Source organism: Sarcophilus harrisii, chromosome 3, assembly GCF_902635505.1.
Source record: "Sarcophilus harrisii chromosome 3, mSarHar1.11, whole genome shotgun sequence".
NCBI classification, from domain to species: domain Eukaryota; kingdom Metazoa; phylum Chordata; class Mammalia; order Dasyuromorphia; family Dasyuridae; genus Sarcophilus; species Sarcophilus harrisii.
This window is the reverse complement of record NC_045428.1, coordinates 389,910,088-389,927,089: the sequence shown is the minus strand read 5'-3', so window position 1 is coordinate 389,927,089 and position 17,002 is coordinate 389,910,088. Positions and strand designations below refer to the sequence as shown.

General features: G+C 33.5%; 1 protein-coding gene across 3 annotated transcripts in view; it reads left to right on the top strand.

Annotated features, from left to right (window-relative positions):
- ITGA4 (integrin subunit alpha 4) overlaps window positions 1-17,002 on the top strand; it is a 92,793-nt gene that overhangs the window by 7,158 nt on the left and 68,633 nt on the right. For all 3 annotated transcript variants that reach the window (XM_003764019.4, XM_031960371.1, XM_023499322.2), the window contains exons 3-4: window positions 16,392-16,498; window positions 16,593-16,722. In XM_003764019.4, the coding sequence (XP_003764067.2) occupies window positions 16,392-16,498; window positions 16,593-16,722 (237 nt within the window). The remainder of the gene's footprint in view (window positions 1-16,391; window positions 16,499-16,592; window positions 16,723-17,002) is intronic.

Here is a 17,002-nt window from a genome sequence, read left to right as displayed (position 1 = left end):
TGGTAAAAAAAAAAAAAAAAAAAAAAAAAAAAAAGAGAGAGAGAGAGAGAATGATTGATTGGGTGTTTTTGTAACTTTATTCAGAGATAGATGATATTTCCTGGAATCAGAGAAAAAAAACCTGATCAGAATACATTATTAAGTTTACCTTGTAATAATAATGATGAAATAAAATATTTATTTTTACTATTATAGTGGACAACAGTTTGGTCAGGGATGAGGTGAAGATTAATTCATGCAAATAGACAAAGAATTTAAGCCTTTCAAAATATGACATATGTAAAAATAATTTTAAAATGTACCACCTCCCCCTACTCTCCTCTTTTTTCCAGTAGTATGAGATTCTGAATATGACAAGTTTTATATTCTGTCACACTCTGTTGATGTGTTGGCTAGTTTTACGGAACTTCCCTTATTTTGTTTTGTTTTCTTTCTTTTATTATTCTTTGTTATATATAATGGTTCATTGGGTAGCAAGAAAAAAATATATTTAGAAATGAGGTGATATAATAACAACAGGTATCAATACAAGTTTAACTGGGGTAGCTACGTAGCACAGTGGATGGATAAAACACCAGTTCTGAAGTCAGGAGAACCTGAGTTCAAATCCTAGTTGTGTCATCCTGGGCAAGTCACTTAACCCCAATTGCCAAAACAACTACAACAACAACAACAAAAGCTTAACTTTTTTTTTTAAAGGAGAGAAAGAATGGCCAAAAATGCCAATTAAAGAGATCCTAGAATCATGGAAGTCCTTTATCCTTCTGATTATGAATGTTGGGGGAAGTAGGCCCAGGAAACCTCTGAATTATAACTGCCCTGAATTTTCTTCTCACTTAATATCATCAACTTTCTTCAATTATAAGTCAAGTGAATTATTGAATATTTTTACTGAAACCTAAGGTATTACCAAAATGTGATTTTTATGATAGGAGTGGAATTTTTATAGATTTTTAAAAGGTGCAGAGAAGGACTAATGACAATGCTTTTGTAGGAATTTCCTTTCCCCCTTTTGAGAAAGGAGCCAGTTTATTGGAATAAAGGGTTTATTTTTTTGCCTAGGAATAAGCTTTTGTTATGATTGGAAAAGAAAAGAATTAACTTAAAGTAAACCCAATAACACAATTTGGGAAACTTATTTACTGTTCAGAATTGTTGCTTCCACAGTCTGCCTTACCTTATGGAGGATATATAGTCAGTAATAGTACAGAAGATACTGTTCTCCCTTTTTCACAATAATATCTCTATTGTTCCCAATATTAGTGCTCTAATATAATTGAATATTCTGTTTTAAAATCAGCCAAGAAACATTTTAATATGTTTTTTTCTTTGACCAATTAATAGATTTTCAAGAACTGTGAAAAGTATAGGTCAAGGAGATCCATATTTCATTTGAAAGTAATATTACTTCACATAGTGAGGTGTTGAATTCTTCTGCTTAAGAAAGCAGTGGTTTGTGTATTAGTCAAGGAGTTTTTGTTCACATTTCCCCTCGAAGCTTTAAGAATTAGGTAGGAGTACCTAGCCATGCTAGTGACAATATTTAAGAGTGCTATGTCTTATTCTCCCTCTTAAGTCCTCTTATCCTCCTCTTAAGTCAGGATCATGACCTTTAGCTGAGTAAGTGGGAAATTAGGGGAAAACACTGGTAGCTTAATACACCATAGAGGGGTTCTTGTAGATATATCAGTTTGAACTTGCTCCTAGTTATGAGCATTTTCCCCACCTTTTTGGAAGTCTCATTTACTTCTGGAGTGTTTATTCTGTTGTGAATTTATTTACTTAACTACACAATTTAATCAACATGAAGTACTAGGCTTAAAACATTGTGTTTGTCCTTCATTCTCGAAGAAGACCATGATATTAGGGAGGTGATGCCATGACAAGCAAGTAAATTGGATTTAGGTGAGAATGAACTGTTCAAAGTCACCAGCCTAGGTTTCTAGTGGAGATGCAGAGTCAAAGATGGAATTTTTTGACCTCTTATGTTACTGTCAATAAATGAAAGATATTGATTGAAATATGAGATTGAAATATGAGAATGGGCCAAAAAGATCTGGATTTGAATCCTATCCTGATACAATTGTTTTTATGACCAAAAGGCTATTTACAAGTCATGTACCCTTTTGAATCTGTTTCTTTACCTGTACACTGGAGATAACCAATATCCACAGTATCTACCTCACCAAATTATTGTGATTTTTCAATACATAGAAAGTGTTAAATAAATATCAATTATTATTATTATTACTGTTCATTTAACTCATTAAATATTGAAGCTTTACTTTGAGGCTTTGAACAAATTTGCCAGTTGTCTCCTAAAAGGATAAACACATGAATTTTCTATTTAATTAATTAAAAAATAGAAAGTATTCTTGATCTCTTAACTTAAAAGTTTATTGTACTTAAGTGAAATCAATTATCATGTAACCTTTAAACAAAATATCTTTTCTTATTATAATGCAACATACTATGTGCTGTGAAAGGTTCCTGATGAAATACAAGGAAGAGTTTCTTGAGAGTGAAACACTGAACCACTCCTATTTTAAGGGTAGACTTTATCCACATTTTTCAGCAAGACTTGAGTATATCCTCCCTAAAAGAACTGGCTAGATAATAGGGCTTAATTCCAGGCTTTTCCTTTGACCCATAAAAACTGTATTTTCCATGCCATTTTTTTTCTTTTTAACAAGTAAAGGAAAGGTAGAGAACAAAAGTATAAAATTAGAATTATAAATAAAAACAACATTTGAAATATACCATAAATGAGAAATATGTTATTCTCAGCACAATACAAACTGTCATAGTATCAGTAATCATGAAACAAGCATCAAGATTTCCCCTTTAAAATAGGCCGGTTGGTTTAAAGTGGAAGCATGGAACAGTTAGCATCCTGAGACATCTCTTCATTTCTGAGGCAATGTAGTCTTGCCCTTGTGACACTTAGCCTTGGGCCCAGCACAAAGGAATAACCACCTCAGATCAACTTACTAAGCTTATGCATTTTACATAATAGCCTATAATCATCAAGCTGAGCCTTAGGGAGATTGAAACTTGAGATCATGTAAGTAGTATAAGAAGAATGATTTAAACTCGGGTCCTTCTACTTCTGAGCCATTGTGCTTTCTGCTGTTTCATGCTTCCAAATATGTTTCTGTCAATCAATATAATCAATAAGAATTAAGTCCTCTATGATAGGCACTGTGTTTAGCAGTTAACAATACAAACACAAGTGAAAAGCTTACAGATATTGCATAAGTGGAACCTGAAAATGGGGCATCAGAGGTACTGCTATGGACATTTGATAGAGGAAGTCCAGAGCACTGCTTGGAAAGCAACGAAACATAACTGAATTGGGCATCCTTATAAAATGAAGGCTCTAAAAGAAGCCATCCAGTTAGAGTTGGTGGTGACAGGTGTAGAGAGCACTCCACATATTATGAGACTGAGAAACTCCAGTCTGTCACTAAACCATCCTGTGTACTTGGGTGAATCCTACTTCTCTTATCTATCTCATTTGTAAAATGAGAGGGGAAGGATGACTGAAACAAATTCATCCATTTCAACATCATTTTTACTTAAATTCTGTGATTCCACTACTGTATATTTCAATATCAAGGGCAAAATAATCATCGATTACAGATATGCATTCTGGGAGAGGGCTTCTTTCTATCCTCCTTATTCCCATCCTTCCTTATTTATAAGCAAAGAGAGCTCCAGATCTCTAGTGCTTGTAACACATTTGGGATTTTTATGCCTCTTCCAGGATAGTTTGTGCCCAATGATATGCCCCAGTTTGCCTAATCCAATCCAGTAAATATGAATTGAATGCCTACCATGTGCCAGAAACTGCTAAATTCTGGGGATACAATTAATAAAAATTCATTTTAGCTAAATAATTTGTTAATTAATGTTCTCTTCTTCGTTGTACAGTAGCCTGGAGGCCTGGAGTGCCAGGCTTGGAGGCAGGAAGACCTGAATTCAAATCTGATCTCAGACACTTATTAGCTTTGTGGTCCTAGACAAGTCATTTAACCCCGTTTGTCTCAATTTGTTCTTATTCAGTCATTTCAGTTATGTTTGACTTTGACTTTCTCTTTGTGAGCCAATATGAGGTTGTTGTTTTTTTTTTTTTTAATAGTACTGAAATATTCTAACATTTCCTTTTCAAGCTTATTTTACAGTGAGGAAATTGAGGCAAAAAGGGTTAAATGAGTTGTCCAGGATCATCACATAGCTAGTGTCTGATTTGAACTCAGGAAGATGAGTTTTTTTTTTTTTTTTTAACTCCAGACCCCCTGCTCTATCAGCATGCTGCCACCTCAGTTTTCTCATGTGTAAAATGAACTAGGGAAGGAAATGGAAAACCATGCCTGTATCCTTGCCAAAAAAAAAAAAAAAAAAAAAAAAACTATATGGGGAGACAAAGTATTAGATACACTTGAAATATCTGAACAGCAGTAACCTTAAACTTTTAGGTGATTGTCTTAGTAATACTGAGGCTTGGGTCTGCCGTAAGCAGAAGCATTGCCTCTATTGCTGTCCTCACCTGACATTGCTGATAGTCCATTGCCAAGATCAGAATTTACTTCACTTCTCACCAGAGTATTTGTTCAGAGAAGCACTGTTTCTAGATTTATTGACTCTGATAATGTTATAATGGAATGTTTTAGCTAGGTGAGAGTTAACTTACATGTTATGTGTGGATTGACAATTTTTAAAGAATTCAGTTATAGTAATCCACCATGGGAATTAAGACTCAATGCAGTTTAACTTTTATTTGATGATTCAAAAAGAACATTAGCATCTTATTGTACTTCAGGTTTGTGACTGTAGAATTCAGTTACCCTAAAATACGTTGTGAGAATACTTGTGGTCATATGAACTTTTTTGATTATTGTCCTCTGGGTAAATGGGAATTTATCAACCAATATGAAAATATTCTTTCAGGAACTTTTCCTGACCTTCATGTACATAGGATTCTTACCTTTTTACTGCTTACTCCAGTATCCCTATATAAACTTAACCTTTTTTGATTGGAATGAAGATGTGGTAAGTATATAATAAATACTTATGAACAAAGTAACTAATGACCTTTCCGGCCCTAAAATCATGAATTATGATCTATTAGAAGGTACCCTTTATTATTTTCTTTCTCTACTGCCTTCCCCCCTAGAAATTTTATTCTCCAAACTAAACTTTTGGTTTATATAGTAGAATATATTTGCAAAATGTGAGCGGTTACTACTAAAGCAATAATCATTTGTCTGATTATCTTTGCTAACTCTGTCACTAAAAGGCACATATATTGCTGTGGTAATTCCACACATGTTCCTTTAGAAAACTCTCATCTGTTTTTATTTCTTTTAAGAAATGAAATGACCCATGACTCCCATAAATGTCACTTTGGAAGTCATCCATCCTAAAGTCCAGAGTACCATTAATATCTTCATTTATTAGAGTAGCATAACTCATTGAGTTTATTGCTTTCTAACAATTTATCAAGTTATGGCTTTCAAGGGATTGGATTTCCCTTCCTTTTAGTTTTCTGTTGGTAGTTTTCTGTAACCAGATTCCACCTTTTGCCTAATACTAGCTTGATCATTCCTTTGTACTTTGGATGACACCCTTGATAATTAAGAAATATATCCTTTTGGCAACAATCATGAAGCTAAATATTGAAAAACTGGTATCTAGTTCATTGTGGTCATGTATCTGGATCAGTTCTGTCCAGGTTTCTTGTGCTTGGAATGAATGCTTGGGAGCTGTTAGTACCTGTAAATAAAACTAAATCAGTTCTGGGTAACAAAGGCCCCCTTAGCCAAACTACATGAGCCAAACAACAAAGGGGAAATCTGAATGAAGAGGGGCAGAGATTTGCCTCTGTAACAAATAAACTCTAATGTTCTTTTCCAGTTCTGACATCCTAATATCATATGAAAACCTCATAATATTTAGAAACAGATATTTTATCACTGAGAGAGGCAATCAGTATCACTTTATTCAACATGTATTTTATTAAGTACAGAAAACATGGTAGGTACTCTGCTAGGTGCTAGCTAGAGACATAAAGATCTAATACTGGGTCTTCAAGCATCCTCTATTCAAGGGAGAAACAATATCTATATTGATAAGCAAATATAAAATATATAGAAAATAAATTGAGGAAGAGGAACATCACCATTTGGGAGGATCTGATCTGACATACCTATTAGAGATTATACCTAAACTCAACTTTGAAAGGAGATAAGGATTCTCAGAGGCAGAAGTGAGGTACATAAGAGCATTCTTCATATGGAGGACAGTCTGAACAAAGACAAAGAAGAAGGAGATGGAATATTCAGCTGGAAAATAGAGTAAATAAGGGGAAGTAATTTTTTAAAAGTCTAGAAAGATAGATTGGAGACAGATTGTGAAAGATTTTCAATGGCATGTAGAGAAACCTGTATTTTATTGTAGAATCAAAATAGAGTCACTAAAACTTCTTGAGCAAGGGAATGACATTGTCAGGCCATCATTTTAAGAACATCTCTTTGATATGTTAGAGGAGAAGAAATTATAAAGGGGGCTAAGAAACAGGGAGACCTGAGGACTATTACAATTTAGGTTAGGAATAATGAGAGTGTGAACTTGTAGAGGGGCCATGTGAGAGGAGAGAAGAGATGTTATGGAGGTAGAATTTACAAATGTTGATAATTATTTAGATGTATATGTATGTCAGTTGTAGAAAGGGAGAGTAAAGGAATATATCAGAGAATAAAGCATTTGAAGAGGACTGTGGATGTGAACCAGGAAAGATGGAACTGAATCAGCCTTAAGAAGGCAGTAAGTAATGGATGGAGATCATTATAATATAATAATATCATTATAATACACAAGTATGACTCCCAATATATTGGGTAAGTACCTTTCCTACAAGAAGACATGGATAAAATTTGTACAAAATAGGTAGGCATAGGTGGCTTGTACCCTGGTCATTGGAGGAAATAACCACAGTTGAGTCCTTGGAATTTTTAGTGTCAGAACATGAATGAACATACATATCCATACTAACTATACATACTACATGGATACATATATACTATTCACATGCATAAGTGTATATTTATACATACACATATTATAGTCTCATTTTTTTTTTTAGTTAAAACATCTTCTGTGGGGAAATTTATGATGGTTATATCTTGGAGTTTGGAAATAATTTATTTAAATCATACACTCTTGGAAAGATACTATTATTCTTGTGTCAGCCTAATCCCATTATTTTAAGATTTTTCTCATCTTAAAGTTGTATTATTTTAAGTCTTCTAGAGTAGAGCTTTCTTTTGTTAGTTCTTTGAATCTGTTTTAACAGAGAATTTGAAAAAAAATATTTATGATCATATCATTGCATGTTCAGCCTCCTCTACCCTCTACTTTCCCTCTCCTCCATGCCTGAGTATGTCAGAGTGCTAGCTGAGAAGGTTTAGATGATATCAATGTTCTTCACCTCGGTCTGAGTCTCAGGACATTTATAACTTGATTGATTCCACACTAATAAAGAATGGTGGGGCAAAGTCTCAGAGTGATGTTGAGATCTAAGCAGGCTTTTAGATTTCCAGTGCTTTAAGCTATATCTTTTTTCTTGAATTCCCACTACAGATTTGCTGCCCAAACTCCTTATGTTACTCTTAAATTATAGATTCACAAATCTTGCATAATATTTTAAGTAAGGATTTCCTGCTATTTAATAATACCAACAGACAAGTCAAAATTAAAAGTTTGATCATGATTATTTCAAGGACACCAAAAATATGGCATATTTTTGAATGTTCTTTATAAATCTTTTTTTATATTATATTTAATTTAGTTTCAAAAAAGGCTTAAATCTAAAGTATTCTAAGCATTAAGAACTTGACCCCTTTGTTTCCTAAGACTGGAAATTATTATATTGTTTCAATAGCTCAAATAATAGGTGTTTGTTTGTATGTGTGTGTATGTATGTGCGTGGTATAGTGGTAGTAGTAATAGTAGTAGTAGTAGTAGTAGTAGTAGTAGTAGTAGTAGTAATAGTAGTAGTAGTAGTAGTAGTAGTAGTATGTGCTAGGCACTAGGGATGCAAAAACAAAAGAATCTATCAATTAAAGGAGCTAACATTCTATTGGAGAGGGGATGTGGAGGGAGGAGAGAGCAAATACATATAAAAGTACATAACACAAAAGTGTGTTAAGAGAATAAATACAAGTTTGTTAAGTACAAAGTAATCAGTAAGGTAGGACTGGTTGTGTAATCAAAATTAAGTGATCATAGATTATTTTTGTAGAATGTAATATTTGAGGGTTGAGTCAATAAAAGGGATCTTATAAAATACAGATGAAAAAGCTACACACTCCAAAAATGTAGAATTACCACTGGAAACTTATGGAGATAGAAGATAGAATTTTGTTTGAACCATATAGAGAAAGGGTTGCTAAGTCCATAATAGCCTTCTCTAAATAGGAGAGAATGATAAGGTTTTTTTTTTGGGGGGGAAATATTTAAAGTTCTGGCTGCAAATAATAGAATAAATTACATGACTATTATATAGTATTGTGTTGATAAGAAATTTAGCTCATGTAAATTTAGTATCTTTAACCAGTAATAGTCTATGATTTGTCATTCTTTGAATGCACCAAAATCCATTGACAATCATTGTTAGAGAACACATGATTTATAGTTGTTGCTTGACCACTTTCTATATTATATTTAAAATCTTGTTAGCAAATAGCCACGCTAAAGAAAAAGAATTTTAAAATTGTAGTTTAATAAAAAGTTCAGTCATTTCCTATGTAACCCCCTCAACTTAGAAATTATTTTTTTTTCTACATAACATAGTTTCTATTGATGTTCACTACATGTTTTAGTTTGAGTTAATTATCAACACATCTCTATCTATTGCTAAAATGTTTTATTAGGTGTTAAGGAAACATCCAAATTAAGAAGTTAAGTTTAAAGAGAAAGAGTGGATTAAGAAAAAAAGCTAAGACTTTCCAGGAGGGTCATATTAACATACAGATTATTATTTGAGGTCATAAATGTTGCCTATTCTTACAACACCGAGAGCTCCCTCTGCTGGTTATTTAGTAACAAGATATTGTTATTTGATTTCATCAGTCAGAAAGTCAACTTGTGTAGCCTTAGGCATATTTTTTTTCTGATGTGCCCAACTGTGGACTTGTAGAAAGAAAAGAATAAAGACTCGGGCCAATAAAAAGTGTATTTTTCTCTCAACAAGGTAAAAATAAATTATCTTCATTGCCTCTCCATATAAGACTATTTTGAGTGGTGAACTTCATGAAAAATATGAAATAAGAATAGCTTCCCTCTGTTAATACCCGTTTGTTGATATATTGCTAAAAAAAATTAGAATAAACATTTGGAAGCTAAATGTTAATAAAGTCAAACCTCAATATTATTTTAAAATGAATTAGATATTTGGAAATGAGGATCAGTCACACATTTAATAAGCATTTGTTAATGTACTGGATATTAGGAAATACAAAGACAAAAGTGAAACCATCCCTACCCTCAAGGATCTTACATTTAATTGGAGATCACCATTATTCTTTATTTTACTGGAACTTGGGGCAGTCTATGCCCTCATGGAGCTTAGAGGAGGCTGAAAAGCAAGAGATGTGGGGGTGCGGATGGGAAGAGATATTTGACACAAAAACATGAAGCATAAAGTCAGAGAGCAGCATAATCTGAGAAGAAGCATAAAGTCCCTGAGTAGTATAACCAAGTGAGAAATGAGAAGATACCTGAACTTAGTTCCTTCCTTAAGTAGAGGTTTGGGCATTCATGGCTCCACATCCTAATGAGAGTGACTGAAAGTGATGATGAGATGGAGTGCCAAAATTGATAAGAGTTTTGCAGGTTGATGGATGAGATTTCCTAATAATGAGCTTCCTGGGGTATAGTGGAAAAGTCAGAAGAATCCAAGAGAAGTGTAACCAGATTGAAAAATGAGATGATACCATTGATGTATTTGGAGCAAACAGAAGGAAAAAATCATAAGAATTTTGAAAATAGTAAATAAACCCTCCATTATACATAGATTCATCTTAGTGATCTGTCCTGTTTTAATATAAAGCTTTTTAATAGCAAAGTATAAGAAAGCATGCTTATTGAGTGTTTAATGAATATAAATCAGTAATTGAACACTTATTAAACATCTGCCATTTATAGACACTGTGATAGGTTCTGTAAATATAAAGACAAATGTGAAATAGTTCTGGTACTCAAGGAGTTTTATGTTCTGCTATAATTTACATTCTCTATAATGGCATGAGGAGTTTGGAGATAGAAGCAATTTAGATATCTAATTCAATAGATTTATTTAATGAATTAGGAAACTGGAATCCACAAAGTTTATAACTGCCTTGAAATCTAGAGCTTCTAGCTAACCATGAAACAAAACTTCCCAGAAAGGAATTGAGATGAACATATCAAGCTGCCAGAAGAGTAACATACTTTATATTGTGTTTCTCAGAAATGTTTACCCAAAGTAATTGCATAGATTTGAACAAGACAGTAGAGAAAAAGCTCAAGTATTAAGTAAACAATATCACATTTTCTTTTTCCAAAGGAGAAATGAGACTCTTTGAGATTTATCTACAGCATGAGCTGGGGAGAATATAGTTCTATGTGACTTTTTCCATTGGGGAACTATATTCAGCTTTGCTTAGAATTAGTCATTTCAGTTCTATAAAAGCAGGGAAAGTTATTACATGTTAATTCTTTCTGACCTCTTTTATGTTAAGCCATACAAAGTACTTTTAAAATTATAAAACTGATTTGACTTACTAGGAATTAATAGGGTAAAGTATGAACTGAATTGAAAATCAGGTTATAAATCATTTCAGCATGGAATTTGGATAAAATATGAAGATAATCTGAATTTACTTATGTTCCCTTGTCAGAAAAAATTAACAGAATTTGCTTTCTCTTGACATTTCCAATAGTCTTCAGATTTGGCCAAATCAGAAGTACTATATTGCCACATGAATATCATTCTTTTTAATGTTTGGCTTCTATTTTTCATTCTGGTTGAAACCAAGAATGATAGAGATCTATAAATATAACTTTCAAACTAGAATAAGGGTTTTTAAATTGATACAATTCGAAAATGGACTTGGCCATTCTCCTTAAACTCTAGAAATGTGGAAGATCTTATTGCATAAAAATACACCTATAGTCATGAGAATGAAAATATCCATTTCTTTTTTGCATGAAAAAGATGATTGATGCCAGCATATTTTAGTTTCTAAATAAATACAATTTAGTTTATATTTTTAAACTTTTTATTGATTTCATTTATTTCCAGGATCCTTTTTCCAGAGAGCCATACTTTCTGACAGAACTCCTTAGCTTGGGTTTTTTTTTAAATAGTTTGATAACTGTCTTTCAGTATGATTAATTTCTTTTTGATCCCATGCATTTTATTTTTATGCATTTTAAACCATCCTTCTGAGAAGGGATCTGTGGGCTTCAGCACATTGCTGCAAAAAGTTGCAGCACATTCTGCAACTCACAAAAAGGTTATGAACCCCTTTCTTTAAAAAATGAAGAAAATAGAGTGGGGGTTGAAGCAGTTCAGCAAAATGACTCAGTACATTACTTGAGTTTGATGGTATCTGCAATGTTCCACAACCGAAAGGGAGTTCCAATCTTTTCAAGGAAGAAAGGGAGAAATATTCTCACATTTCTTCATTGGGGCCAAACTTCAGCAAGCATTTGTAAGCTCCCTCTATGTGCTAGTAACAGACAGAAAAGAAAAAAAAATAATTCTTGCCTTTAAGGATCTTGCATTGAATTCTTGGGAATGCTATCCTGTTTCCATGCTTATGTAATGCATTTCAGGTCAAAAAATGAGTGTCCCTAATTAGGTGACTAATTATAATCAAAACTTTTCTCCTACTAAATAATATGAAGTTTTAAAGTGTTTTTTAATCTTACCAATCACATTTTGATAAAAATCGAGTGTGTTGAGTGGGGATCTTACTCTTGTATATTTCTTAAAAAGATTATTGTTCATTCTTCATTTTCAAAGAGGAGCAATGTCATCATGGGTGATGTCTTGACTTTCATGTAAAAGGTCTTGAGATCCTGAGGGAAAGACATCCTTAAAGTATCTTTAAAGTAGTTGAAGTATTAGGGAGGAGGAGAGGAGGCTGGTATAATGGGAAAGAGTTCTGTGTAGAGTTGTAGGACCCAAGTCTTACCACTGGATACTTGTGTGGTACTTATGGTTTGGGGTAAGTTAATAACCTTTCAGAGTCTCAGTTTCACGGGATCCTAGACCTAGAACTGGACAAGGTCTTAGCAACCATCTAGCCTAATTTCCTTACTTTGCAGGGTGGGATACTGAGATCTATCACAATTAAATGACTTCCTCAGAGTCAAACAAATAAATCAATAAGCATTTATTAAATACTTACTATGAATCAGGAACTGGAAATACAAATAACAAGATGTGAAACAGTTACTATTCCCCAGGAACTCAGAGTTGAGATATTCATCAAAGTCTCCTATTTCAGAATCAGTGATTTTTTTTTCCTGCTATAACAAACTGCTTTATTGCTGTAAAACAAAGGGGTCAAATTATCCTGTTACGTGTGCGTGCATGTGTGTGTGTGTGTGTGTGTGTGTGTGTGTGTGAAGATAGATATAGATCTCTTTCTATATATGATAAATAGATACATATATCGATAAATAGATAGAAATATATATATTATGAGGTGACATGACTAACAACGTAATAGGAGTTTTTACATTAAATTGTATCTTTTTGAGAATCAAACAAATGGGTAACTGAATGAACAAATCAGGCTACTAGAAATTGGACACTATGTAGATAGTTTTGTTTTTGGCATCATGTAGGTACAGCCATAAACTTTAGCTACAATTTTCTATATTCAAAATTTTTGCCTAAAGCAGAAAATGTTTCATTACTATTTGCCATTCTTGATCTTAATAAAGAGGTTATTTCCATTTAGAATATTACTCTTTGTAGAAAAGTAAAATGAAAATGTCTCCTTTAAACTATATCCCTTCAAATGCATTTTTTTTGCATTTTTCTTTGCCATGCTAAATAAAAATTATGCACCATCTTTGGGGAAATATCTAAATGGCATAGGGATAAGTGATTAATACAGCTTCTGCCTGCATATGGAATCTCCTACCTATTTACTTATGTAACAATGCTGTTGTAAAACCATACTGCATTGTTCCTTGATGGCTACATGATTGGCTTTTGTGTGCTGTTTGCTCAGGGCAGCTGTGTTTGATGGTTTGGTTGTTTTCCCTTGACATCTTTTTTGTAGAATAAACAAATACAAGCTTATCCCTCAGTCTTTGAACTGCAAGATTATGCTCCTGGGTGGAGATGGGAGATGAAAAACCATGTGAAGGAATCACATATCTTGTATATTAGCCTTAAACATGTAATCAAGTCCTGTGAATGTGGATTTTTCCTTTAGAATCCAGGGATTCTTCACCTTTTTCTGTGTGTCTCTCCTTTGTGGATTTCTTTGACATTCTGGTGGAAACCTAAGGACCCTTTGGCAGAATAATGTTTTGAAATCATTGAAGGAAATGCTCAGTTTCACCTGGAGCTTAGTGAAAATAGAGAAATGCAAAAAAATTTTCCCTATCCAAGAGAAAGGTTTCATGGAGCCCCCAAAATCTGTTCATGGACTTTAGATTAAGAAGCCTTGCTTAAGTAAATGGCCAGGTTTATAGAGAAAGTGACTCCAGTGTGGTCAATGTAATGATTCACATACAATGAAATTTAAATGAAGTGACCAAAAAAAAATGGATCAATATGATATAAAAACTAAGTTAAAAACTCCAATAACCAAAGCTCACACTTTGCTGAGTCTTCCTATGGTAACTCCTTTTTTTCCTCTGGAATTTAAAGAGAAAGAAGAATCAATCGACTTGTTTTTATTAAGTACTTACTATGCACCAAACACTGGGAACATATGATAAAGCAAGAAACAATTCCTACTTACAAGGGGCTTACATTTTTATGAGGGACAAATTGTGAACATATATAAATATATACTGCATAAACATAAAATGGGTAAACAAATATATTTGTTGTTGAGTCATTTCAGTTGGAACCTACTCATTATGACTCCATTTGGAGTTTTCTTGGCAAAAGTATTGGAGTAACTTGATGTTTATTTCTCCAATTCACTTTATAGATGAGGCAAACAGGGTTAAATGACTTGTCCACAGTCACAAAGCTAATAGGTATCTGAGGTTGAATTTGAATTCAAGTCGTCCTGACTGTGGGACCAGCATTCTATCCATTGTACCATCTAGTTGCTGAAATAAATATATGAAAATCAGTTAAATACAAAGTAATTTGAAAGAGACATGAGGAGTTAGGAAGAGCTAGAAGGATTTATTTGTGAAGATGATGCCCGAGTTGTATCTTAAAGAAAGAGAAAGACTCTATGAGGAGTGTCCAGGTGTGAAAACACACAGAGACAGAAGATGGAATATAATGTAAATGTATTGACAAAGGTAGCATTAGATACTCCCCTCCCCCCACTTTTTTTTTGGTGAATACTTCATAGACAACAACAAGCATTAATAATATGTCAGGACAGGAAAAAATAATGATGATTGTTGGAGGGGATGCGGGAAACTGGGACATTGATGCATTGTTGGTGGAGTTGTGAACGAATCCAACCATTTTGGAGAGTAGTTTGGAACTATGCTCAAAAAGTTATCAAACTGTGCATACCCTTTGATCCAGCAGTGTTACTACTGGGATTATATCCCAAAGAGATTATAAAGAAGGGAAAGGGACCTGTATGTGCACGAATGTTTGTGGCAGCCCTTTTTGTAGTGGCTAAAAACTGGAAACTGAATGGATGTCCATCAGTTGGAGAATGGCTGAATAAATTGTGGTATATGAATATTATGGAATATTATGTTCTGTAAGAAATGACCAACAGGATGATTTCAGAAAGGCCTGGAGAGACTTACACGAACTGATGCTGAGTGAAATGAGCAGGACCGAGATCATTATATACTTCAACAACAATACTAGATGATGACCAGTTCTGATGGATCAGGCCATCCTCAGCAACGAGATCAACCAAATCATTTCTAATGGAGCAGTAATGAACTGGAACTAACTATACCCAGAAAAAGAACTCTGGGAGATGACTAAAAACCATTACATTGAATTCCCAGTCCCTATATTTATGCACACCTGCATCTTTGATTTCCTTCACAAGCTAATTGTACAATATTTCAGAGTCTGATTCTTTTTGTACAGCAAAATAACGTTTTGGTCATGTATACTTATTGTGTATCTAAGTTATATTTTAATATATTTAACATCTACTGGTCATCCTGCCATCTAGGGGAGGGGGTGGGGGGGTAAGAGGTGAAAAATTGGAACAAGAGGTTTGGCAATTGTTAATGCTGTAAAGTTACCCATGTATATATCCTGTAAATAAAAGGCTATTAAATAAAAAAAAAATTAATAAAAAAATAATATGTCAGGAACTGTGCATGAGACACATGGACAAATGAAATAGTCTGTCCTTCCTATAGGGAAAGATAACCTATCCATATCCATATATATATATGTAAAACAAATGTAAAGTGGAGTAGGGGAAGATCTGGGACATGTAACTAGGAGGAATCAGAAAAAGGACTTTTGGAACAGATGGTATTGGAGTTGAACTTTGACGAAAATTAGGGAGGAGGAATGTGTGTCATGGGCCTTTGGGTAGATATGGAAAGCTATGTTTAAGGACTAGTAAAGAGGCCAATCTATCTGTGGCGTAAAGTATGTGAAGTCAAGCAGTGTAAAATAAGGCCAAAAATGGTAGGTTGGAGATAAGTTGTGAAGGCTTTAAATTCTAAACAGAGAAGTTTGTAGTTGATTTTTAGAGATACTTGAAGCTGTAATATTCTTGAGTGAAGAAGTAATATAGTTAGACCTTTATTTTAGCAACTAAAGGGGCTTCAGAGGCTATCTAGTCCAAGCCCTTGATTTTCCAGATTAAGAAACTGAGGCTCAGAGTGACTTATGACCATACAATTAGTAGATGTCAAAGGCAGGGTTTGAATTAAGCAGTGTCAGCAAGATACTAGGTCTATCACTATAGTTAATACATCATAGTACCTCTTACTACACCATATTTGTTTTTTTTTCTTTCTCTAAAATATTTTGTCTAACCCTGAAGATAGCTCAGTCTTATAAACACTGAATACAGAATGGAAAAACAGAGTTTAATTTCATATGTGATTTCTTAAATTTGTATACCTATTTTTATTAGCTGGTGTAGCATAATATTTTTCCAAGATAACTATGGAAGGTGATCTTTTTGTACATTCTATAGGCAGCCCTGCTGGAGACTACTGTGGAAAGACATGTTTAGGAGAAAGAGACAATCAATGGTTGGGAGTCAGTCTTTCCAGACAGCCAAAAGACAATGGAACTATTGTGGTATGTAGTAATGATTTTGTCCATAGTTGATATTGTACAAACATTTACGACATGGGTATGTCTGTTACATACTTTGTATTTGTGTTTCATACAGGCTTGTGGACATCGATGGAAAAATATATATTACATGAAAAATGAATATAAGCTTCCTAGTGGTGTTTGTTACCTAATGCCTCCTGACATGAGAACAGAGCACAGTAAAAGAATGGCTCCCTGTTATCAAGGTGAGGTGAGATTGTAATACTGGATCACAAGAAGCAAATACGTGTTGCTTTAAAATGTAGATGCATATTGGTTCATGATTCTCATGTTGAAAATTATTTTTCCTTACATATAAATAAATTGGTCCTACATTTTCACCAGTTATTTATTTTTTAAAATTGTTTTAACTCCTAAATTATTTCTCTTTCATTTTATACTCTGTAGCTAGTAGGGCTAGCTCTAAATAATTAATGCAATTTATGTACTTAAGGAAAAATTATTATAGTCAACTCTTCTATTTGG